At 39.4% G+C, this 24,455-nt stretch overlaps 1 protein-coding gene across 2 annotated transcripts in view; it reads left to right on the top strand.

Annotated features, from left to right (window-relative positions):
* Positions 1–8,231: 8,231 nt before the first annotated feature.
* ECEL1 (endothelin converting enzyme like 1) overlaps positions 8,232–24,455 on the top strand; it is a 170,321-nt gene continuing 154,097 nt past the window's right edge. The window contains exons 1-2 of one of the 2 annotated variants that reach the window (XM_077487643.1): positions 8,232–8,653; positions 22,743–23,599. In XM_077487643.1, coding sequence (XP_077343769.1) covers positions 22,832–23,599 — 768 coding nt within the window. In that variant the 5' untranslated portion in view covers positions 8,232–8,653; positions 22,743–22,831. The remainder of the gene's footprint in view (positions 8,654–22,742; positions 23,600–24,455) is intronic. The other variant, XM_077487642.1, reaches the window with a different exon arrangement.

Consider the following 24,455-nt stretch of genomic DNA (forward strand, 5'->3'; position numbering starts at 1 on the left):
ATTTTCCTTGTTGTTTCACAGCAAATTGGAACCGATGAACGAAAATTTGTATGAAAATTCTCGTACGACAAGGCGTATTTTTTGTTGTTTATTGTTTCTGATCATGCGCAATCTTTTCAGATTTTTCTTCTACAAAAATTGTTCATTCTGTTTCCGTCCGAGAAACTTTTGGAGTTTGTCCCTTCGGGAATTTTCATACGAAAATTTGGAATCGGCTGTTGAAAGTAGTGTACAAACTATACGAAAGTCGTCCGAAAATTCTTTGGAGGAAAATGTTCGCCCGATTTTCTTATAGTGTGTACGAGCCTTTAGTGTCCAATTCATCTGCTGCAATGTCGCAGTCCCACTAAAAATCGACGATCGCCACTATTACTAGTAAAAACAATAAAAATAATAAAGTCCCTAAATCTATCCAATAGTTTTGTAGACGCTTTAAATTTTGCACAAACCAATCAATTATATGCTTATTGGGATTTTTTTAAACAAACATATGTAGCAAAATACATATTGGCCTAAATTTATAAAGAAATTTGATTTTTTTTAATTTTTTTACTGGATATGTTTTATAACAGAAAGTAAAAAATATGTTTTTTTTCATTCAAAATTGTTGGTCTTTTTTTCGTTTATAGAGCAAAAAATAAAAGCCACAGAGGGGATCAAACACCACCAAAAGAAAGCTCTATTTGTGTGAAAAAAGTAATTCATTTTATTCGGGTACAGTGTCGCACGACCAGACAATTGTCGGTTAAAGCAACTCAGTGTCGTATCGCAAAAAATGGCCTGGTTAGGAAGTGGGTAAAACCTTCCGGAGATTAAGTGGTTAACAATCCCATGTAAAATGCCCTGTGCAGAAGGAATGGTAATCTATAGTTCTTCTTTGACAACTACCAACTGGCATGCCACACAACTACAGCAAAGCAATCTGTCACGCTCTCCCCTAAGCCCCAGTGAACAGATCGGGTCTGCCAGTCCGTTTTCCAGGGAGACATAATCGGACCACCCATTGTTCTCTATGGGATGGGGGATGTCAACAGACATGTGTCCGCTGTCATCCGCCAGCATTTGGTCCTGTCTGCTAAAAACAGACGTATGGGCATACATTCGCCATCCATCAGGCAGATTGGATCGGATGTAACACTACCCCTTTAGGTCCCACTGGATTTTTGGTTCCTCCTTTACATGCACAGGCAGACAACAGGTATTTTCAGCACACATTCTGTAGACAGAAACCAGTCCAGGGGCTTTGTTTTTTAAATCATTAGGGAAATCAACTAGGATGGGAAAATAGTGATATGGGATGGCCATAACTGTAGTATAATAGAACTGGAGAACATGTAACAAAAAGACCACAAGGCTGTCTTCTCGTCAAACTGTACAGCCCAACTGATAAAAGGAAGTTCCAACTTCTGACTGCAGGTATTTTATCTTTATAGAATAATGCTAAGGCACCTGGCTTCTCTTTAGGATTCCCAAACAAGAGGTGCAAGGTAGCTGTATGGGCTTTGTTTACTCTAAGCTGTCCCTTGTAGATAGCTAGATGGGAATTGCACCTAGCTATTTCTCCTCTATAGATTCTGTGGTGTAAAATGGAAGATACTCACTCAGTCCCTTGTAAAATTCCTGTAGCTCATGTGGTGACTGCTTAACAGGCCTATTGCTGGACAGGTCCCAATGGCTCCCAGGGTGACTTAATTCAAGTGTTTGTTAACCCCAAAAAAATACAGCTTCTGGTCCTTTAAAGCAGTGTTTGTGCTGTATAATCTGCCCCCCTTTAAACTGTAAAAAAAAAAAAAAAAAACTAAACCCTCCACTTTCTGTATGCCCTCTCTAAACTGACCACTATAACCAGGGCTACTCAGCCCTGATCACCGTGGTCAAAGTATGTCCTCTCTCCCCCCTCACCCCTCCTTCCTGCCTGTCAGTGACCTCTCTGTCCACCGTGATTATTGAAAATTAAAAACCTAAAATTGTCACTGCTGGCAAGGTAAATCCTTTCTAAAAACATAGCTGTTTAGAGCTGTCTTTAGGCCGGTCACGTGACTCGTGCCTGATTTACAGCTCCAAGACAGGGCTTCTTTGGGAGGAGCCGAGCGGCCACGTGACCTGGCTGACGTCAGAGGGAGATCATGGTCTCTCCAGCAGTAGCCATGTATCGGAGCTGAAAAGCGGCCGCAAGTCACGTGACCGGCCTGAAGACAGCTCTAAATAGCTATTTAAAATGCTAGTTTTTAGAAAGGATTTACACAGTGTGCTATGCCAGCCTCTAATAGAGCGGCTGGGAGTTTAAAAAAGAAAAAAAGGTTTAACAAACACTTTAAGCCTAGCTGAGGTTGAAAAGGCAAGAGGCTTCTTCAAATTCTGCTTTCTCTCTCTTCCTCTCTGGTTCCTCCTGCCTGAAGGGAAAGCCTCCTAGACCACGGGACCCTGGACTCTGCTCCCACATGGCGAGGTTCCAGAATACTTGAGGGCCATCTCTCCAACTTCTGGGCTGTCCTCACACAGGGACTGGAAGAGATCCCATAAATATTCAGGCCTCATCTCTTCCCCTTCACCCTCTAAATTCTAAAACTCTCCAGAAGCTTCTAGAAGCTAAGGCTCAGCCCTTGGAGCTCTGACAACCTAATATTAAACAAATTAACCCTGGCTTCTCTGGCAACAGCACGAGCCCAACTAAATGTCCTTACTGTACACAGGGTATGCTACACTTGTAATGACCACTAAGCCCTGGTTCACACTGCTGCGACTGCTGATGTGATTTGCTGTGACCAAGTTACAAGACAATATAAACTAATTTGTTGCAACGGGTACCATCCTAAAGTGATTGTAAAGCTTGAAATGTTTTTCATGTCATACTTACCTGCTCTGTGCAATGGTTTTGCACAGAGCAGCCCGGGTCTTTCTCTTCTCATGTCCCCTGCCTACGCTTCTAGCTCCCCCCGCTGACTGCCCACCCCATAGGAAGTGCGACATGAGTGCCATAGGCTGCAATGTTAAAAATTGAAAAAGTCTCAAGGTATCTTTGCAACACTGGTGCGACTTCAGAGGGATTTTTAAGCCAAAGTCGCAACGACTTCAAAGTTGCATGAAAGTCGCCTTGAAGTCTCATCAAGTCGCAAGCAAGACACAATGCAATGTCGCACACAATTTTGGGGTCTCAGCAGTGTAAACCAAGCCCAAGGGCTACTGGTCTGTAGCAAGGAATATGGAAGCTCCTAAAGTAAGCAGAATAGAAATTGTGGGTAGCTAGATGATAGCTGAGAGAGATAGCAGGCTTCACACATAACTAAACAGTGCAGTATACTGTATATCTGGTAAAAAAAATGTTTTACACTTACAGTACCAGCTTTTTTTTCCTCGCTTTTATGCATTGCAGGTCATACTGATAAATTAATGTTTCCTTGTGGAATGTCTGTAAATACTACCAAAGACTGATGGAACAAGGCACATGCAAGGATAGGTTAGTACTGGATTTGACAGGAAAAAAGTCACAGAAAGTAACTGTAGCAAAGTCCCGAGGCCCCTGATGCCTAATGGTGACCTCCAGAGTTAGGGACAGCTGACATCCTTCTGTGTAGAGTGGGTTACAAGGCATGGTGGGTGTAATCCAAGATGAAATGGTGAGCACCAGACACTTTTTGAATGAAAAGAGATTTATTGTCTCTTTCACAGAACTGGGGGGGGGGGAGGGTTAGGGCCAGGACACCCTTAGGTAGATGCAATGATAATTGGCAGACTCCGAGACTTCTATAGGTAGACAGCTATACAGGTGAAGGCCTCCAGCCGGACACCACTTCTGTATAGATAGGATTGGTGATGTGATGTAGTGGATAGCACTCTCGCCTAGCAGTAAAACGGGTTGCTGGTTCGAATCCATAACACTACCTGCAGTTTGCATGTTCTCCCTGTGCCTGCGTGGGTTTCCTCTGGATACTCCGGTTTCCTCCCACATTCCAAAGACATGCTGGTAGGTTAATTGGCTTCTGTCCAAAATTTACCCTGGTATATGGGTGTGAGTTGGGGGACCTTGGCTTGTGGGCTTCTTGAGGGTAGGGACTGATGTGAGTGTGCGATGTATGTGTGAAGCGCTGCATAAATTGATGGCGCTATATGGGCACCTTAAATAAAAATAATATTAATAGATGAGCATCCTAATGAGACACAATGTACAGGGATAAGGACAATTGTAGACACACACCTACACTCACTCAGGTTGGACTGGTGTCTTTAATCAACCTTACCAACTATGTAACTATGTAAACAGTTCTCCGCTTACTCCACAATCACTCAATGTGGAGCTTCACTCAATGAACTCCCAGTCTTTCGCTAGTCTTCGGATCCAATAGCCACTGGATTCCCCTAAGCTCTTCCACTTGTGGCACTCAGTATCTTCCTCAAGTGTCACCCCCACTTCCCTGCTGGGTCCCTGGCTTGGCACTCACAAATACTCCTCAAGCGACACCCCTGCTGACCCGCTAGGTCCCTTGTTTGGCACCCACTGATGCTCTGTAAGCGTTACCTCTGCTGTTCTGCTGTGTCCCTGGCTTGGCACTTGCTGAAGTTTTCCCACTTCTTCACTGTCCCCGTTTGGTGAGAAGACTGCTCAGGTACTGGCTTTAGCCTACTCACAGTGGTCTCCAGTAACAAGGTGAATGGTCCCTTAGTGGAGACAGCTTCCCCTTCTACCTCTGACCACAGCTGGTTCCTTTTCTGGCTGAACCGCAACTTCTGATTGGACTACATGCCAGTAGTCCCAACCCTACGCTGCTCTCCTACTTCTGGATAGGCCCTCAGACAGCCTAGCAGTCAGATGTCCTTGGATTAGGCCTCAGGCTTACGGCCTAGCATAACACATGTCCACTCAGACAGCTGTCCAGGTGGCACAGAACCCCCGATCACCTGACTCCACCCAAATAAATATGCTCTCCCAGCAGGGACCTAAGAAAATCCCTGCCCATTGGCTGAGACACCCCATCCATTCATGGTTGAGCTTGCAAAGCCCCTGTCTTATCTAATGCCACTAGCATAGTGTCACCTAGTGACAGAAGAGAAAGGGTGCAACTAGTCAAGATTTAGAGAGGAATCAATTGATCTCCTAACAATTGGCCAAGGCAACTAAATTTGATAGCAACCCTGCCTAAACATCTGGGTGCTACATCACATAATGGGGTTGATTTACTAAAGGCAAAAGGCTATTCACTTAACTAGAGCATTCTCCTTTAGAATAGTGCATGTGGTGCAACGAATATCCAGTCATGTGCAAGGGAAATTAAAAAATAGTATATTTGTTTGCACATGATTGTATAATGGGAATCAGCAGAGCATCACCTAATTTAATAAGTTAGTGGAAGGTTCCATTGCAAAATGAACAGCTTAGTAATCAACCAAATAAGTCCACAGCAAAAAAATAAAGAACAGAACCAGAAAGAATAAGGTTCAGGCTCTGCCAGGTTCTTCCCGTCAGATGGACTGGGACTAGATCTCAGCCCTGGTATGTAATTCACACTGTCCCACATGTTTCATTTGTGTACATGACCACATTTTGCAAGGCCCGAAGGAACAATTAACTTTATGTCCTGGCAATTCTGCCACATATAATAGGCCAAGTGCAGAAATTGTTCAGTCTGCAGAAAATGTCACATTGTTAATAAAATAGGCTGAGCAGCTCACAAGAGACTGAGTTGTTAATACTAGACATGGTGTGGAAGTTGTAACTATACTATATTGTCAAAAGTATTGAGACACCTGCCTTTGCATGCACTTTAATGGCATCCCAGTATTAGTCCGTAGGGTTCAATATTGAGTTTGCCTACCCATTGCAGCTATAACAGCTTCAAAGCAAATTCCATAAAGACATGGATGAGCAAGTTTGGGGTGGAGGAAATTGACTGGCCTCAACCCGCTAGAACACCTTTGGAATGAATTTGAGCGGAAACTGGGAGCCAGGCCTTCTTTCCAACATCAGTGCCTGACCTCACAAATGCGCTTCTGGAAGAAAAGTCAAACATTCCCATAGACAACTCTTAAACCTCGTGGACAGCCTTCCCAGAAGAGTTGAAGCTGTTATAGCTGCAAAGGGTGGGAAAACTCAATATTGAACCCTACAGACTAAGACTGGGATGCCATTAAAGTTCATGTGTGTATAAAGGCAGGCACCCCCATACTTTTGACAATATAGTGTATATATGGTTATTGAGTATTTGAGTTACACTGAGACAATGGAATTGTAGACCATGTACTGAACCTTCTGGTGACTACACGTGATCTTACTTAATGGCAGGAACAATGAGGATGCAATTCCTTCTTGATTTTTGAGACATGTAGAGGTCTTGTGACTGTGGTAGTGTATCAGTGGCCTCTGCCTATTATTACTTTTTTTAGGAAGTCTGATGAAAGTCTGAGGTGAACACAGGTATTTATAACATTTCAGGGGTAACGAGTAAATGCCCCAAAATGTGAAATTTGAAGACACATCAAACTTTGTAGTAAACAGCAAACCAAGTGCACAAAAAAGTTGTAGTGTTGCCTAAATAAAAAGATAACATTAAAGCGTATATATGGTCAAAATGTAAAATCATATCTTTATTTCTACATTATATTTCAATTATTTTAGCCAACTTCTATTAATATATATTACCTTGACGTTAGTAAACTTACTTTGTGAAGGTCCACACGCATTTACTTCTTTTAATTCTGTGACACATATTTACTATGCCCTGTAAGTAGGCAGTGCTATAGCCCACATTTCACAGAGTTTGCCTTCAGAACTACAGAGCAGAGGAGTTTCAAAAGACGGAGTCAGTACAGGAGTCACTGCTTGCATGCGGCAAGGTACCATGGGATATGTAGTCCTTTAAAATCAAAGTATACAACAAAGGAGAAGCTGCAAAGCATGCTGGGAATCCAGGAAGTTGAAGAATGAGATGGCCAGCAGGCAGGCAACACTCATAACAAAGGAGATCTTTCAAAGTAAGCTTTTCTTGGATTGTGGAATATAATTTTTTTTTATATTGTTATTACAATACTGATGTTATAAAATGAAAGTGTATGCTGTGATGATAGATTTCCATTAAAATGCCAATCTTACTCTGCCTTTTGGAATAAGAAATGTTTGAGAAAGTATTTTTGCTTCTAAAAAGCAAGACCGTTTTTGTAGAGTTTTTATTTTTTATTTTTTTGTACAACAGTTTTGAAATAAAGCCACATGAAACATATATACCATGGTAAAGACATCTAGGACTCTCACTTAAATATATTACTTTAATGACAATAGAATTGTGTCACTCAGGGTATATTATCTGTCTTAGGCTACTGCCATTCCTCTTTCACTTGCTTAGCTTTAATGAAGTAAAGCGTTGTTCTTATCCTTCCCCTCATGGCTATCATGGGAGCCAGTAACCTTTCAGTGTGTTTTGGAAAATGAGACCTGTGAGCCTCTTGGGTAGAGGAAACCAGGCGGCCACCATGCAAGGTCACCCATTCCTCTCTAGAGCAGGAGACAGGCAAATAAAGACAAAGGACCTTGGTATACAGGGAAATGGCAGGACACAGGCCGCCTCTCAGCATGAGGTGTCATTAACTTAATTATAAGCAATAATCTTATAGTAAAGAATGTCTTACTATAGAGCATAGCTAACATCAAATGGGTAGTAGAAAACAATAGAGACAGCAGGACTATTCTCTTTGGTACATACAATGGAAGATCACTGCCCTATAGTAGCCTTCTATTGTCACTGAGGGCATAATTCCAGCTGTCATCATCTAAAGTTTAAACATTAGTATTTTAGTACTATATGTAGAAGTGACTGAGATTTATAAAATTTGCCAACACTGAAAATTATTTTCATTAACACTGTAAAGCACTCCTTTCTATTTTATTGTTTTTATCCCCATTTTTTGATAAAAAAAGACACATAACATTATCCAAGAATGAATATGTCTGGAAAAAATACATTTGTTTAGTTTGTATATTGTGAAGAACATTAATAACAAGCACCCTTCCAGATTTGACAGCTAAAATCCAATATTTAGCTTGTGAAAGCCTCCAGAAACATGTAGGGCAATAATCTGAGCACAGGTACTTTTTACACTCACTTCAAGGGTTAAGAGGATCACAAATGATTAAAGTGCAGGGACTGTCGGATTAGTGACAGCCAAGGGAGCTCTGTTAATGGTTTTCATTTAACCACCACTATCCAAGTGAGATCAGATGTTTGCAGGGTGCATTAACGCTACGACTCTTCGAAAAGATACTCTTCCTTACGCATAAGTTATTTCCCAAGTCTGGGATATGATGTAAGACTGGTTGGAGCCCACAGTCAGGAATTAGCATAATGGGAATAATAAGAGTAATATGCTTTAGTTCTGGGTAGAGACTGCAGGGACAGAGAGAAATATAGGCAGAGACTGTCCCACCCTCCTGACTGTGTCCCCCTCCTCTTCACATCTCTACAATGATCCCCTGGCTCCTATATGCTGCAGCACAGCTCTCAGAGGCTGTGTAGTGACAGGTACAGCAGGGTGTAGAGAGCGGCGGCTCATACAGAGTGGAGTCTGCATGGAACAATAGTGCCTTCCACAGACTCAGCGCAGCATCAGCATCAGCCTCAGCATCAGCTGTGGAGAAAGGGCTGCTTGCCTTGTCATCTGTGCCTGGGTAAGTACTGGCTTTTCAGTTTGTTCTTTATGTCTGACAGTAATGTTAGGTCTCAAGTTATCATTTAAGCTGTCTAAGTAAAAACTGAACCAAGGGTAGATTTATTTTTTATTTTTTACAGTAACCATTTGTGGATAGCAAGAATTAGACTAGAACTCACATGGACAACTTCATACCAATTTTATGTAGATGTATATGTATTTTATACTTGTTGCTTTTGAACGTTACACTTTCACATCTTGCAATGCATAAATTGAATCATTGATACTGTATATACTGTACACATGTCCCTCTTGTGTTTGAATATCCAAAATTACTAAGTTTTCCCTTATAAAAAAAAAAATCTAAGCCTAAAATTAAGTTGATGTGGTTGTTTTACATCACTCAAACAAAAACCAGCTTCAAGTCAAGACATATAAACTGAGTTCAAGAACCCAGCAAAGTATGACAAAACCATACTTACTTTTTAATGGTAGTAAGAGAATCCTCAGAGCGTGTTCAGCAGATGTTTGCAGTGCAGAGTAGAAATGGGCCCCCTTCATTTTTTCAGTATCTGACCACATGCACTCTGTAGGAAGGTGTGTGAGCATTTAGGACATAAAATGGTCAATGGTCACCTTAGCACCTAGTGTGTTTGAAATCTCTCAGAAATTTCTCTAGGAAAACTTTTGCCTAAGGAAAGGCAGAATACCAACAGGCTGCTGAGTGAACTTACTAGGAGTTTGGCATCTAACTATACATTACTATTATATAGCTGGAGCTTAGTCTGAAAGCCTCTGCAAAATGAAGCTGAGCATCCGAGTCTTTAGGTGGTCTCAAAAAACATATTGACACTCCACGGGTTAGCTGGCTAAAGCCAGTCTTCAAGAAATGATAGTTTTTATTTGTTAATCCAGTGATGGGAATTTTTTTGAATTGCTGTTTTCTTGGTTCCATTATGTACACCTTGAACCTGGGATTCTGGTGTACATCCCATCCCTGGAAGCTGTTTTATTTACTGGCTTTTCAAACACAGCAGCTGTAGCTGAAGGTACATGAATAAGAATGTAAAAAATAATCATATATATTTAATGGAAAAAAGTAGATTCATATATCCCATTGGAGATTATTTATTTCCTTTATAACAAGCTGTACATTATATTTTGTTCCTCACTAGTTTTCCAACAGCACTAAAGATCAGCATGCAATGCTTTTCACAGATAGTATATGAATTGTAACCATTGCTCTTCCAAAATGTAATGGTTTTTGCTGTCAGCTAGGTAAATATGTTTTTACAGTGTCTAGGTAGGAATATAACAAAATATAGTACAAACCTAAATAAGCTATATGTGTTTGAATCAAAAGTTTCTGTAAAGGAATGCATTTATTGTCTGGGCCTTTACATTCTGACAGGTAGTTGAAACAGGATATGGACTTTATGGACAAGTTTTAAACTGGTTGGGAAAGCTTGCACTGACTTGTATAACAAAGACACAAAATAGCTTTAAATATCAATCAGGTCAAATCTGATTAGTTGTCCCTAGTTACTGCATTTTGTACTTTACCATTATGCCTTACATTGCATTAGTCTGATTGTTTTTGTAACATTTATTTATAGATCAGTCAAGGTAATAGATATCATGGTGAGTTGTCCTTAACTTCAAGACTCAGTCCCAGGTTAGGAAAACCAAATACATTGTATTTGTTATTGATATAGGTGCTAAAAAACAACACCTACTATTCCTTTAATAGATTGTAAGGCAATCAAGTGCAAAAAATAAAATTTTGCCATATTTCCATGCATGCCAAGTCTAAAATGTCCAAGGACTGAGCCAAGCTTTGTTGCCTGAAAATGAGTGGTCTAAAAAAATCAATAAATGCATACATACATACAAAGAATATATCTACTGTGATTGATATTGGCTCGATTACCAAAATGTTTATCTGCACTGTTGACTGATTGATTTTAAAGTAAATATCCATTGTTTTCCATTGGTACAGAATAGGGTCTATTACAAAGTATATAAACTCAGGGCAAGCAAAAAGACTTTCACCTATCCATGTGTACAAGCACCATACTAAAAAAATTCCTGATGGTACAATGGGTATATTTTGCATGCATAATGACGAGTTGGTATTTGGTTCTCAATATGCCATTGCAGAGCGGTGACTGGAGTGAAGTCACTGCATGGAAGCCAGAGGTCTCAGTAGAGAGTAATTTATGACTTTAGTGTCCCATTTAATGTTTGGGGACATTTGAGGGCAATGGTTTGTGAATATATTGCATGTTAAATGAATCAGTACTCGGTATATACATAATGCCTTTAGTGTTGCACCCTAAATTCATTTCTGCAGCCATAAGAGTGATGATTACATATGTGTATAAAAGAATAGGAACAGCACTATGTAGACAAAAGTTTGGATCATGCTAATATACTTTCCATCAGGTTTATAAAAAAAACACTTAGTAACCTACGTGTTAACTCATTTTGCTTATATAGTTGTTCTGTGAGATTGAATGTAAAAGGACCAGTGGCATGCCTTCATGAGTGAAAGAGATGAAGCAGCCAAAAAGCATTATTTTTTTTTACTTGTACCACAAAGTAATATGACATTCGTGATATTCATAGCTCTTTAATACTAATATCACTGTCTAAAGTACCTGATGCCAACTGACTGAGCTTTCAGCTAATCACATCCCTAACAATGGCATTTTTTGCCATGTTTAGGTGAAGTAGGACACATACTTTTTAATTAAATAGAATAAACATCATTTGGAGTGTTTGTTTTATTCCATCTTGGATTTTAGTCACAGTGTATATTCCTCCAACCATTTCAGGTATATATTAAAAATTTTTAGTTTTTTTCTTGACATTGCTCATTGATTTTCATGGTCCTGTCTGCATTTTATATATTGTTTCATGAACAGTACTGAAGATACAGTATTTATCTTCTTTTGTATTAACTGTGCTACTGTCACAAGCACACAATTGGGTTGATCTACTAAAGCTGGAAAGTGACAAATCTGGTGCAAACGTGCATGGTAGCCAATCAAACCTGGAAGCTGATTGGTTTTTATGCAGAGCTGCATCAGATTTTGCACTCAGTTTTAGAAAATCAACCCCTATGTTATTTTTTATGGTAGTAAATCCAGTAGTAGTGACTATCCCATAACTAGAAAAGGGTAACGGTTATTATACTGTCTTCCATCTGAGCTACAGGTTGAAAATCTAAAAATGAAATGTCTCGAAAATGCAGGAAAAAAAGGAAATAAGCAGACCCAGAGTCAATGTTATATAAAGCAAGGGAAGATGCCTGAAGTACCTGATCAGATAAATTGGCTGGTCAAGGCAGCTGTGGTGTGTAGATGGGCAAGCAGGATGAGGCTGTGGTAAGCAGAATAAGTAGAGAGTCCAGTCAAGATAGGTCAGTCTCCAAGATAGTTAAACAAACCTCTTGATTATTATGCTGTTGCCAGAAACAAAACAGAAATAAAGGTTCAAAATCAATCCAGGTGAATAGACAGGAGCACTGGAAATACACTCCCAGTGACCACGTACACAAACACTATTATAGCAATTCATTATGTACTTGGAAGGGTTTAACAGGCTGATATTCCAGGCAATGTAGATTAAGAACCAGTGCTTGAAAGGTTTAAAAGGTTCTTAGCATATACCAGTCTCTTCATAAAATCACAGTGATACTTGTATAATTTGAGATTTGGCTCCTTGCATAAGTCCAACATGTGAACAAAGAGTCAGAAGACTTTATCACAGCTGGTGAGTAGGTCCCCTTTCTGAAAAGGTTTCTTTTTAACATCACCATTTTTCAATTAAAAAGTTGAACCAAATCAGAAGACAAAGGTGAGTGCTGATCAGCAGTTGAATGAGTAGACATAGGCGGAAGCTGATTTTGCCATTAGTTAGGTGACACAGGCAAAGCTGGGGGGAAGGCAGACAGGTAATATAAGTTGAAGCAATTCTACAGAAAGTGGCAGGTTTGGCAGTAGATCAGATGTTAGAGAAGTAGGCAGAAAATAAGATGGATCCCTTGGTAGAGGCAGGTCAGATCCAGGTGGCACTAATCAGGACAGGTCTTTAGGAGAATCAGGTGGTACAAGTGGAGGCAAGTCTAGAGTTGGATCAGGCAGCATGGTTCTGGTTTTAAGCTAAATCTTGTGGAACAGGGTAAGACAGTTCTGATACTTAAAGCGGACCTTCAGTCATTTTTTTAAAACTTTCCATCTATTAAATCTTCTGGCCTTGTTGTTTTAACTTTGGATAGTAAAACATTTTTTTTCTGACAATAAATAACTTATACAGCCCACTTTCTGTTTCTTGTCTGGTAAAAAGCCTAGGCTATGACATCATGCACAGCTTCCTCTCACTCTCGTGAGAGTTTTCCAGGAAGGAAGGGGGGATGAGTCATAGGATTGCCAATGAAAGCTGCAGGGCTGCGGAGTTGGAGGGTAGTCTATGTAGATCTGAATTCAATTGGCTCAGATGAAAAACAAAATGGTTCTGGACCATATGGCACTTGTAAACGTAGCTCTGAAGTTAGACCAGTTGGAACATGAGTGGGATCCTCCGCAAAGTTTGCTGTGGTATCAAAATTATGGTCTTTTAGATCCATTGATATATCAGAAAAAAATACCTCACTAGGGTTGACAAATGCAATGGGATATCTATTTTCAAAGAAGAGCTAATCACAAAGGATATTGTTTTTTTAAGGTCTTACTAACGCACCTAGTAGGTGTTCCAATTTCCCAAGGCACCAGAAGCCCAGTGGGATTTTCAAAGCAAGCAAAGGTTTGCAGCCTACAGGCACTGACTGGAATTATAAGCAATATAATTTATCATTGGCAGTTGAGCAAATTCAGTGGCAACTGACTTTGGGACCAATTTGCAAAGCTCTGGCTTTAATTTATGTTTAGAAACTAGCAGCTTCAGGACAGTACTTGAAAAACAATTGTTGAGTAGCACACTGCACCTCAGAAGAACTGTAGAAAGAACTTTAAAAGAGGCCTCCATAAGAAAATAGGCTCTAACAGAGACAGGCTAGGCAGGCAGAAACAGACAAATCTTCAGAAAGGTGAGACTAGACAATATACAGGAGCTTGGCAGAAGCAGGCTGGGATGCAAACAGGAACTCATTAAATGTAGGCTAGCTTACAGACTGGACCTCACCAAAATGAAAGATGGTCAGCAGATAAGATATTAACAGACACAGGGACAAGATATGACGTCAGCACATAGACAAGCTACTTTTAAATGCAAAGCTTTTTTATTGTGTGACCACATAAAACGACAACTTCATCGTGATGAAGATTTCCTGTGTGATCCTGAAATATTGGCTCTCTATTTGATCGTATATAAAAGAAGACTTTACTTTAGAAGCAACTTGTAGGTGTGCTGAAAACATATTGTATCTATATTATAGACTGTGACCAGTTGAGAGAGTATGGAGGCAATTTAGAAGTCGATCAAGTGACTAAACAGTGCCAAGCTCAGCCTTATGCTAAGTTTGGGCAGGTGGCTGAGTTATGTTGTCAGGCACATAGGCCAGGGTCAAGCAAAATATTTTTTTCCCATCTCCTCAATATTGGTGTGTTTGTTTTTTTGGAAAAGAAGTCCCTGTACCATATTTTACGCCAATGATACATGCTGAGACAGGTGTGGGACTATGCCAAATAGCCTATGCAGAACTAAAGTTAGGTGAAGTGGCACAGATGAAAAGCAGAAATTGATCTGTATCATATTGCACCTGTAAATGTAGGTCAGATAATAAACCTGTTGAGTGGGATCCGAATTGTGGCCTTTAAGATCAATTGAAATATTACAGTATACTCCAAATGGCAAATGCAATGGAACATAGCCTTCCAGAGGGCTGATAATGGTCCCTGTGTGTCCCCAGAAGATTGTCTATGTCGTCATACAATAACAAAGAGTTTTGCACTTAAGAAACAAGCTTGTTGTTGTGCTGACACCAAGAAACAACACCAACATAACATCATATCCATGTTATTCATCGTGACCAATTGAGAATTGTTAAAGCAGCCTTGTATTCATATGGTGTGCAAAAGGAATGTACTTCATCTTAGCAGACACAGGATACACAGTGTATGGGGCCTCAGGAAAGGCTGGTTAGGCAGTAAACATGTTTGGAAGTGGTAAGCAGACAATGGAGAGAGGTAAAATGTGAACACATGGCAGCATTCAAACCCGATTCAGTAGGGGTGTCCCTTGTAGTGGCAGTGAGCTTTGAATCCCAACAGTAGTATCAGTTTGTATAAAGGCTATTAACCACTGCTACAAGCTTCGATTCAATAATGTTAATGACTTGACATAATATCTGAGAACAAAAGGAGTCCCCTCTCAGGAACGCAAGGGTATAAAGGCAGTTTAAAGGCCACTCAAGGTATTAAGCATTGCTAAGCTCAGCCTTATTCCAAGCAGGAGGAATGTGACTGAGTCATATGATTGGGTAGATAGGCCAGGTTCAGGCAACAATTGAAGTGTTTGGTTTGTGGCAAGAGAGTCTGTGAACTATATGTTAAATCAGATTCATTTGAACATCAAATACTTGTATATATGTTAACCTTCCTAACCCATACCATCAAGGAAGTCTATACTGCATTCTATTTTTAAGCACACAGTTATGACATCTGAAAAATATATTCAGCACAAATGATCAGAATCAATATAGCTGTTGCAGAGTCAGAGAATGCAGCTGCATACATTGCTAGGAAAAAAAAAGTAACATCATATGTGAGAATAGTAACACATGTGCATCATCCTTTAGAAAGGCAACCTAAGGAAAAGTGAGGTAAAGATGTCAGGCCAGGATAAGATCAGAGACAATACCAAGAACAAGATCCAATATAAATGATCCAGGTGCATAGAAGGCACACATTTGTGATTTGCACACCAGACCAATTTCTTAGCAAATAATTGCTTGCTTGGAGAGGTTTAAATAGGCTCTGAACTCAATCAATCAAGACACATTTCTTGGAGCTAGATACTGCTGATCAGGTCCTGACAGGTACTAGTGTATTCTAAAGCACTGTGGTGCTGGATGAGCTGTCTGGTATCACCTGTGGCTCATTACATAAAGTAAGTCAGTCATGGAAACAGAAAATTGTATCAAACTGAAACTTGTATCAGATACTTACCATAATTTTCCTTGGCAATCCATGGCAGCATACTACCATATGTATGCTACCAAATTGGCTCCAGGAAAAAACATTTAGGCCCCGTTCACATATGCTGCGGCCATGGCTCACAGCATGGGGTCTGTTGCGTCCCTGTTCACCAAGTGAGGTGCCAATCAGGTCCGCATTTTTGCCTGACTTCTCGCCTGAATCAGAACCAAAGACATACAGGACCATTTTTAAGTGCCGAGCACAGCCACCCTGGAGCTATGTGAACTGGCTCCATTGAAAGCCGGTCATACTCCCACTATTTCTTTAAACTTAGGGCTAATTCACTCCACATGAATGCCGTCCAACACATAGACAAGGTGATTTACTTTATGTGCTATTTGATTCACACCAACACATTGCGTTGGTTTGCACTACAAAAAATAGGACAGACTGCATTTTTTTTGGTAGTATGTTGCAATGCACTAAAGTTGAATGAAATGTCATTTTGTGACATTTCAATAAAGTTGGAAAGAAAAAGAAGAAAATGTAAACACCGTGATGCTCTGTAATGGTGTTTTGCACTGCCCCTACACAACACACACCAGTGGGCAGAGCATAACTTATGCATACTGGTGATTGGACATTATATATCTCATATATATTTATTATGTTTACAGCTAAGTTAATTAATTTCCCTTTGTATTCACCATCACCATTGATACAAACAATGTTGTGCTTTGCAGGTTTATTGAATGTGTATTGTGTTGTCACATATAAATGTATGTAAAATAATTTAAAATTTCCTGATCATTTGATAGAGTTCAGCCTTAGCTAATGTATAAAACCACGCTTATTATTGCAAGCAAATCTTGGCATGAAATTTCCCCTTGTTAAATGTGATGTATGTTACAGCTGTTTTCACTGCTTGCTTTTTATTGATTTTCTTTTGAATTCCCTCAGAGGTACATTAAAAGAAATTCAAATTATTATTGGCAATAAAACACCTACTAGTGTTGGGAAAGAGAAAATTGAATTAAGTGACATTTGTACCCAATCCATCTCTGGTGACAAGATAAAACTGTACAGATACTTTTTGTTCCATTTGGCATGGACACAGATACAATAGACGTGCATGCAATACATAGGTAACAATTAAATCAGTACAAAGATAAAAAATAAAGATGGATGGACAAACACAGAATTTAAAAAACTATAATTATAAAAACATCAGTGAATATATAATGAATAATAATGATAGGTAAAGTCCTGAATGTTCCAATATAGAAAGGTAGTCATTTCAAACTGACATTTAAGAGTTATACTAATGGACTACTCACACCTATGCATTTTTCTTTTATGTGCTTTTCATTCAAATGAGACATTTAATGCAAAGTGCATTGCAACACATGTTAAAAATATACTAAAATGCACATTAATGTACACAGATGTGCGGTGATAAGCCTTTTGATATATCTCCATTGATTTCAAGCTCCCATTCCAAATTAAGTGTGCATTCCCTGATACAGCACTTAATGGGTTAAAATGATTTTTTTATTTTTTATTAACCCTGCAGCACCAAGGAGACCTCTCTGAATGCACGGCTATTCTGGCATTGGTCCAAACCTATGTCTTCTTGGGAAGGGCCATGAGGTTATTCTATTTCTGTGCGAGCGCCCGGCAATGTTACATATTTATAGGAGGTACAGGAACAGCATAAAGTGAAATGATGTTGGAGCATTATTACTGAAATAAATCAGGGATATGCACAGTTCCAGTCAGCTCTGGCAGCCTCCCCCTGACCGAGTGTGAGAGTATGCAGAACAAACTAGGGTTGTGGGATACAATTGAAAACAGTGATGTATGACCTCAAATTATATGCCTCTGTGATTTGGGGGATGCCAGCAACCAAGTTAACTGATATAGAGACATATGCTTGCAAATTGTTTTTTAGCAGCAGTGTTTTTTTTATACTACATTTTGTCCCTGTAAGCCAGAGTTTATAGAATCCTTCTCTTGTTGTATCTGGACATCTTCCAAACAAGCCTATGTAAAGGTAATTTGAGGATTTCTAATAAAACAGTCCATAGAGTAGGACACAATAACCTACAGCTCCTAATCACATGCCAGTCTTCATCGGTTTGAGTGGTAATAACAATGAAAGATGATTTCTAATTGGTTTGTATGTCTTTTCTGTGGTTGGAGACAATATTTTAGACAGTGATCAGGGTCTACATTAAACAACATGCAAACATTGATTAGTGACTTTAAAGCTGAAGTTTAGGTATGGCAATTATTACATAGTTGCATTGGACTAGCTTGTATCAATGTAAATATGTAAGTGCCATACCTGTGAGATCCCCTTGGAAGCTGTAAATCACCTGTAGTAGGCACTGCTACTACAATGATTTCCACTAGCTCTCAAATTCTTGTGCTGAGTGGCTGCCATGCTGCTTACTGAACAGCGAAGGTCAGCACAGGCTTGCATTTTCAAAATTAATTCAAACTGTTCTCTTGGATGAGGCGGAGATTGTGACATCACTTGCCCACCTCTTTGCCTCCTACAATCAGAGATTATTTTGCAGTCATTGAGAAAATGCAAAGGGTTCACTGAATGACAGGCAAAGTGTTCAGGTAGATGACCACACTCCAATATTCAGAGAAAATATAGCTTTATTTCATAAAATTCATTAAGACATCAAGCACAAGAAGCAGCATGGTTGACGCGTTTCACAAAATAATTTGCTAAATTCATGAAACAAATTCATAATCTAGGTTATGATTAAGTAAATTACTTTTTGAAACGCGTCAACCATGCTGCTTCTTGTCTTTATGTATCATGTCTTCTTGATGTCTTTATGGATTTTATAGAACAAAGCTATATTTTCCCCTGAAGATTGGAGTGCGGTCATCTCTGTGTAGGCTTTGCCTGTTGTATTCAGACTGCGGACTGGACTGGCACCTGCACTTCAGAGAGGGGATTACATCACCTGGAGCAGGTTTGCTCTTTTTACTCCCTGAGTGCCACCCATGCTGTGCCCAGCAAGTGATCTAAAGTGTTCAGAATGCAGCAGGGCAACTGCTTGGCACAGAACCTCGAATGCTAGTGGAGATCACAATAGTAGTGGTGCCTACCACATTGATTTCCAGCTCCAACAAATATAGTACATATATACTTACATTAATTTAAGCTGGACTAATGTAACTATGTAAAATTTCCCATATTTAGAATTCTTATTTAATGACCTACTGAATGAGTCTATCAAAATATTTTGTGATGATGTGCAGAGTACAATAACCTGTGTGTGGGCAAGGCTTAATCAATGTATCCAAAAAGTGGGAGGAGTCAAAACACTTGTTTCTTCAAGCAGAAAGAAAATGTTTGTAAGCAAAGACATTTTTCAATAACAATTTAATATGAGTTTGCAGACCACCCAATGCCTCAGGGACACTTCCCTTGCCCTGAGATCCCCAACCTTCTTGCAGTTTATCCAACTGATGATGGGAAACAGTTCCAAGAAAATGGCAGAAGAAATACCCTGAAAAGGGAAACCTACTCTTTCCCTACTTACCTCTCCATACTGCTGATACCCTCTCCCTAACAAGGGGGTTCTCTTCCTTTTGCTTTCAGCATGGGGGAAGTGCGTGCTGTCAGTTTAAATTGGTTATTTAGGTGAAGTATTAGCATAATGGAATTGCTCTTTTGAGTTAGCACTCCTCATGACAAGAGACCAAACTACTACACCAGGCCCCACAATTGGAAGGATAACGCCTTTACAACCTGTCACATCACTGACAAGAAGTCATTTTGAAGGAAATAGCGTTAAATGCAGATTTTCCTCGACCAGTTATTTTCACATGTTACACTTCAGTTTGAAGGCACAGAGGAAAGCTGATATATACCTAATGAGGCCTCATTTACCTGTGGTCGAGGTTCAGCCCATAGGAGGGTTCTGTTATGCAGCAGGCTCTAATATAGGGTCCCAGATGCTTAGAAGAGTAGACCTTACAGCCACCAATACACCTCTCCAAAAGAAACTCTGTCACCAGCCACCATCTTCCCAATCCCCTATTCGGCTGCTCCTCCTTCCTTTTAAATCATATTATCCATCACCCAGAAGGCTGCAATTAAGGTTTACACTTTGTTCCCCATTCCCATTCACTGTAGAATCTCACTCTACGTTCATAGTAAATCAGAACAGGTGATTCATTTAACCAGCAACTTATTTTACTGAATAAATGCCAGATGTGTACAATTCTTATCTATACCCATATCACAGTTGTTCATGATTTATATGTCAATGCAACAGAATATAGACATGAAGGTGCTCCTTGGGCTATACGTTGGTGTCTCATATCTGTAGCTTGTAATGGTTCTTAACTACTAGTAACATGGCTAGCTAACAGTCCTTCTTTCAGGGTTCCGCCAAGGGATATCCCCACTTAGGTTTGACACTACATCTCCTTGTGTATGGTGCTTCTCACTCCCATGACCAACCAATAACTACCTCTGGCTCAGCCTCTTCCTGCCTAAATACCTCTGCAATGGGAAGCACCGTAGGCCACAGCAGACGCACCAAAGTATTTTAACCCATATATTACTGAACAGTACTTATTAAATGCAACACACAAATTACTTTTAGGCACCTGCCTACAACCTGATGTACTCCCACACTGTGGGCATTCCAAATGAAGCAGAAAATTAGCAGTGGCTGTTGTTATTAGTCACAGCATCAGCAAACCCTCCAACTGCCATGGTAAATTTTGGGTGGGTAGTGCGGGAGCAGTAAAAACGCAGATCAACGGGCTGTTTTAATCACCCCTTTGCTGCCTGTGTAAATAAGGCATATTTGTATCAGCTGACTGCTCGGGGATGTTTTTACAGATACCTTCCCCTGTCCATGGACATTCACAAACAGGAGAAAATAGGTTCCAGTGAGCGTGCATGTCAACTGGGGAGGCTAACATTAAAAAGAGTTGCTTGCTGAGGAGAGCAGATAATGAAATAATTTGAGGTGGTGATATATTACTTAATGAGATTAACCACTTCAGCTCTGTGGACATACTACATATGTCCAAAGAGAGAATTGTTAATCACAAGCTGATGGCTGTAGTAGCAGCCATCAGCTTGTGATGCATTTGTTAAGCAGGCTGTGGTTCCCAAGCTCTCCTGCATTTACCGGTAGCTCAGCACCACAACCGCCAGCTTCTGGAGGGAGACATATGAAAGTGAGGCATATTCATGTCTCGCTGTCACATGTATACAATGAAACTGGAAGTGGTGATGATTTCATCACTTCCAGTTTTAGATGCTTGACGTGATTATCCCAAAAAGATATGGGTAGCTGGGGAACATCATTCTCACCTAAGCAAGAAATCTGAAAGTGCAGTAATAGTTACTAAAAAAAAAAAAAAAAAATAGGAATAATTAAAAGGTTTAAATTAATAAATAAATGTACAATTGTGGGAACAGTTAAAAATGTTCAAAGTTGGTGAGAAAGGTGAATGCCTGCTTTTAGTAACTGCACACTTAAACCCAGTAACTATCCCTTTAATTACTTTGCAACACACTTTATTATTAGATATTATATAGCTCCTACAAGTTCTGCAAAGCTTCAGTTTTGGAAAATGACAATACACATTTAATATATAAAAGGATTAATAATAATGAGCCAGACAATGAAACAAAAGGTCAGTGCCCCTGAAGAATTGAGCTGAGTATCTTTACACTCTTGTGATTAAAGACATTGTTTATACTATCAGAGGAGACATTTATAAGAATCTTATACTAATAATCCTAATAATAGGGAAAGAGTCGATTGATATTATCTGTCCTTAATTGCTTGTGTTGGACATCCTCAAGACCTCAATTGAAGCCATAAAGTAAGAGGCCTGCCTACCAAAAAGATTGATTCTAAAACTGAGCAGAGTATTAAGGTTTGCCGAAACTCAAAGGTTATTCAAGACTAACAAGGTTAATTGAATTATTCAGCAGTGGATGGATCTCATTTTGTGATTGTGATTACTGTTGTTACATCATGGCTTATATTAGGACAAACCAAATCGAGTCGTTTTTATATATTTAAATATATTTATTGCACAAAAAAGGCAATTTTACCATTAAATGATTGTAGATCACTGTATCTGTGCACCATCCTTATGCAATGTTACGTGTTAATTTCTGACTCCATATATGTAGCCTTTGTGTAGAGTCAATGATGTACATCATTATTTAAGATTTTAGTCAGTAAAGTGGGGACAGCATTGCTTCTCTGATTTGAATGGCCTGTATGTAACATCAGTTTTCCTGACAGGGTCTTTTTCCTGTAACTGGTCTCTGTAGGAAACATTTCATTCTATCAAGTGTTTCCTCAAACTAAACTCTATTAAACCCAAACTCCATAAGAGTAACAGTAACAGTAACATACTTGTTATTTCATATATGAACGCAGCAGTTTTTATTGCTATTTGCATCTCTGTTGAGGAAATTTCCCATCACTTTCTGTCAGGACAGGAAGTAACAGTAACCTTTTCTATGTGAACATGAAGGCTCAGAACATCTAGCAATGTTTTTATTGATTTCCATGCCTTCCTGTCCGGGTAGCAAATATACACCATAATTTCTTGTATGAGTGCTACAAGATCAGTGGGAAAACCTCACTTACTAACCTCCACTTTTTTAAAAACTAAAAAAAAAATGTTGGCTAGATTGAATATGTTTGGATAGATTGCATACTAGACTTCCAATATACTATGCGAATACCATCTAATTTTTCCACCACATACTGATGTGCTCGTTTACAGAAAACAACATTTTTTTGTGATACATATAATAAAAAAATATGAAACAATATATGTAAAATATGAGTTACTGGTGGCTTCATAGGTATTTATGTTTTATTAAGAAACATGAAATGTTACAGTGCTTACAATGTTACTTGTGATGATAATAGGTTGTATGTATTTTTACAGGTTCCTGTTACTAAGATTCTGATATAACAAGAAAAGTGTCACAGCTCCATTTTTGTCTCTATAATTTCAGACTCTGCTCCAAAAAACACATGTTAAGTTTAGCGGACATGGAGAAAACCTATTCTCTCACAGCCCACTATGATGATTTCCAGGAAGTCAGGTATGTGAGCAAATTCAACAGCAGTAGCACGCTCTCCAATGGATTCAACATTCAAGTGAGCTCCAAAAAGCAGTCTAAAGGTATCCCACGATGGAGCCGGAGAGAGACATGTCTGCTTTCAGGGCTGGTCTTTGCAGCAGGTCTATGTGTCATTTTGGGGTGTATGCTGGTGTTAAAATATCTTTCTATGGAACAAGATGGTCAGTGTTTAGAAGACTGCCAAGAAAGAAAAGCGTTCATGAGGGCTTCCAAATTTATCAGCAGCAACATAGATCCAACAATACCACCTTGCAATGATTTCTACTCATTTGCTTGTGGGGGTTGGCTTAGGAGGCATAGAATTCCAGAGGACAAGCTCATCTATGGCACCATTGCAGCTATAGGTGAACAGAATGAAGAAAAGCTGCAACACCTTCTCCTACAGCCTGTGCGCAGAAAGCACAGAGGATCTTCTGAAAGAAAGGTGAAAGAATTCTTCCGTTCTTGTCTCAACATGAAGGAGATTGACCGTTTAGGGATCCACCCAATGCTGCAGGTCTTGGAGGATTGTGGAGGATGGGATTCTCCAGATAAGGCCAAAAGCAAGTGGGACTTTAATGAACTGCTTTATAAGACACAAGGAGTATACAGCACTGCCGTCTTCTTCTCACTTACAGTCAACTTAGATGACAAAAACTCTTCCAGATATGTCATCAGGGTAAGTTTTCATAGTTTTTTCATCTAATATGCCGGGCTAAATTTAAATTTTTTCTTTCTTTCTTTGATTTTTTTTTTTTTGTAGATTTTAAAGTCATCTCACTGCAATGTCATTTTTACCTGACCCCCAAAAGTTGCAAGTTGAAAATTATAGGTACAATAGTGTGATGGCTCGCTTTGGTGACAGAAATTTGGTAATCTACAATATTTATTAGAGTATTTACAGAATTTAATGCTATACCAACAATGAAACAACATAAATTTGAGAATTAGGATTGCAGATAAAGATAGCTATATTGTAATCTAAAATGATGAAAGAGAGGCTCCTAGACAGTTACAGGATAGTACAGTCTATCACCGCTTGGGTAGTGTTCCTACCCTGACTTTTCAACATGTTCGTTCTGATTTGGTTTGCATGGGTGAAATTATGGGGGTTCTCATTTGAAAAGTAGTGGGATATTGTAAAGTGCAATCCCCCATCACCCCAATTTGAGGTCATTTGCCCAAAGTCCTCAAGGTTGGTTAGCTTTTAGAAGGACACATGATTGTGGTTGGTATTGGGTATTTTTTGCAGCAATTAGATAAGTGGGTGGGTATGTACATGCAGTTGCCAAGGTAAACCAGAGATGTGAAAACTACCTGCACACATTTCAAAAATGATCTTACAAAAGGATTATGCTTGGGTTACCTTGGAAATCATGTTGTATTATTCCTCACCACTTTGTCATATCAGCATTGCAATTTCACATTAGTAGGTAAAGTGATTACTCACAAGAATTTTTTTTGCCAACTTGTATTTGGAAGGAGGTTTGCACCTTTGTGAAAGGGGACCTTATGGACCGAGGATTGTATGGTAT

The sequence above is a fragment of the Lithobates pipiens genome, unplaced genomic scaffold (assembly GCF_037356315.1).
Source record: "Lithobates pipiens isolate NorthernLeopardFrog02 unplaced genomic scaffold, aLitPip1_a1.2 Scaffold_18, whole genome shotgun sequence".
Classification (NCBI taxonomy): Eukaryota; Metazoa; Chordata; class Amphibia; order Anura; family Ranidae; genus Lithobates; species Lithobates pipiens.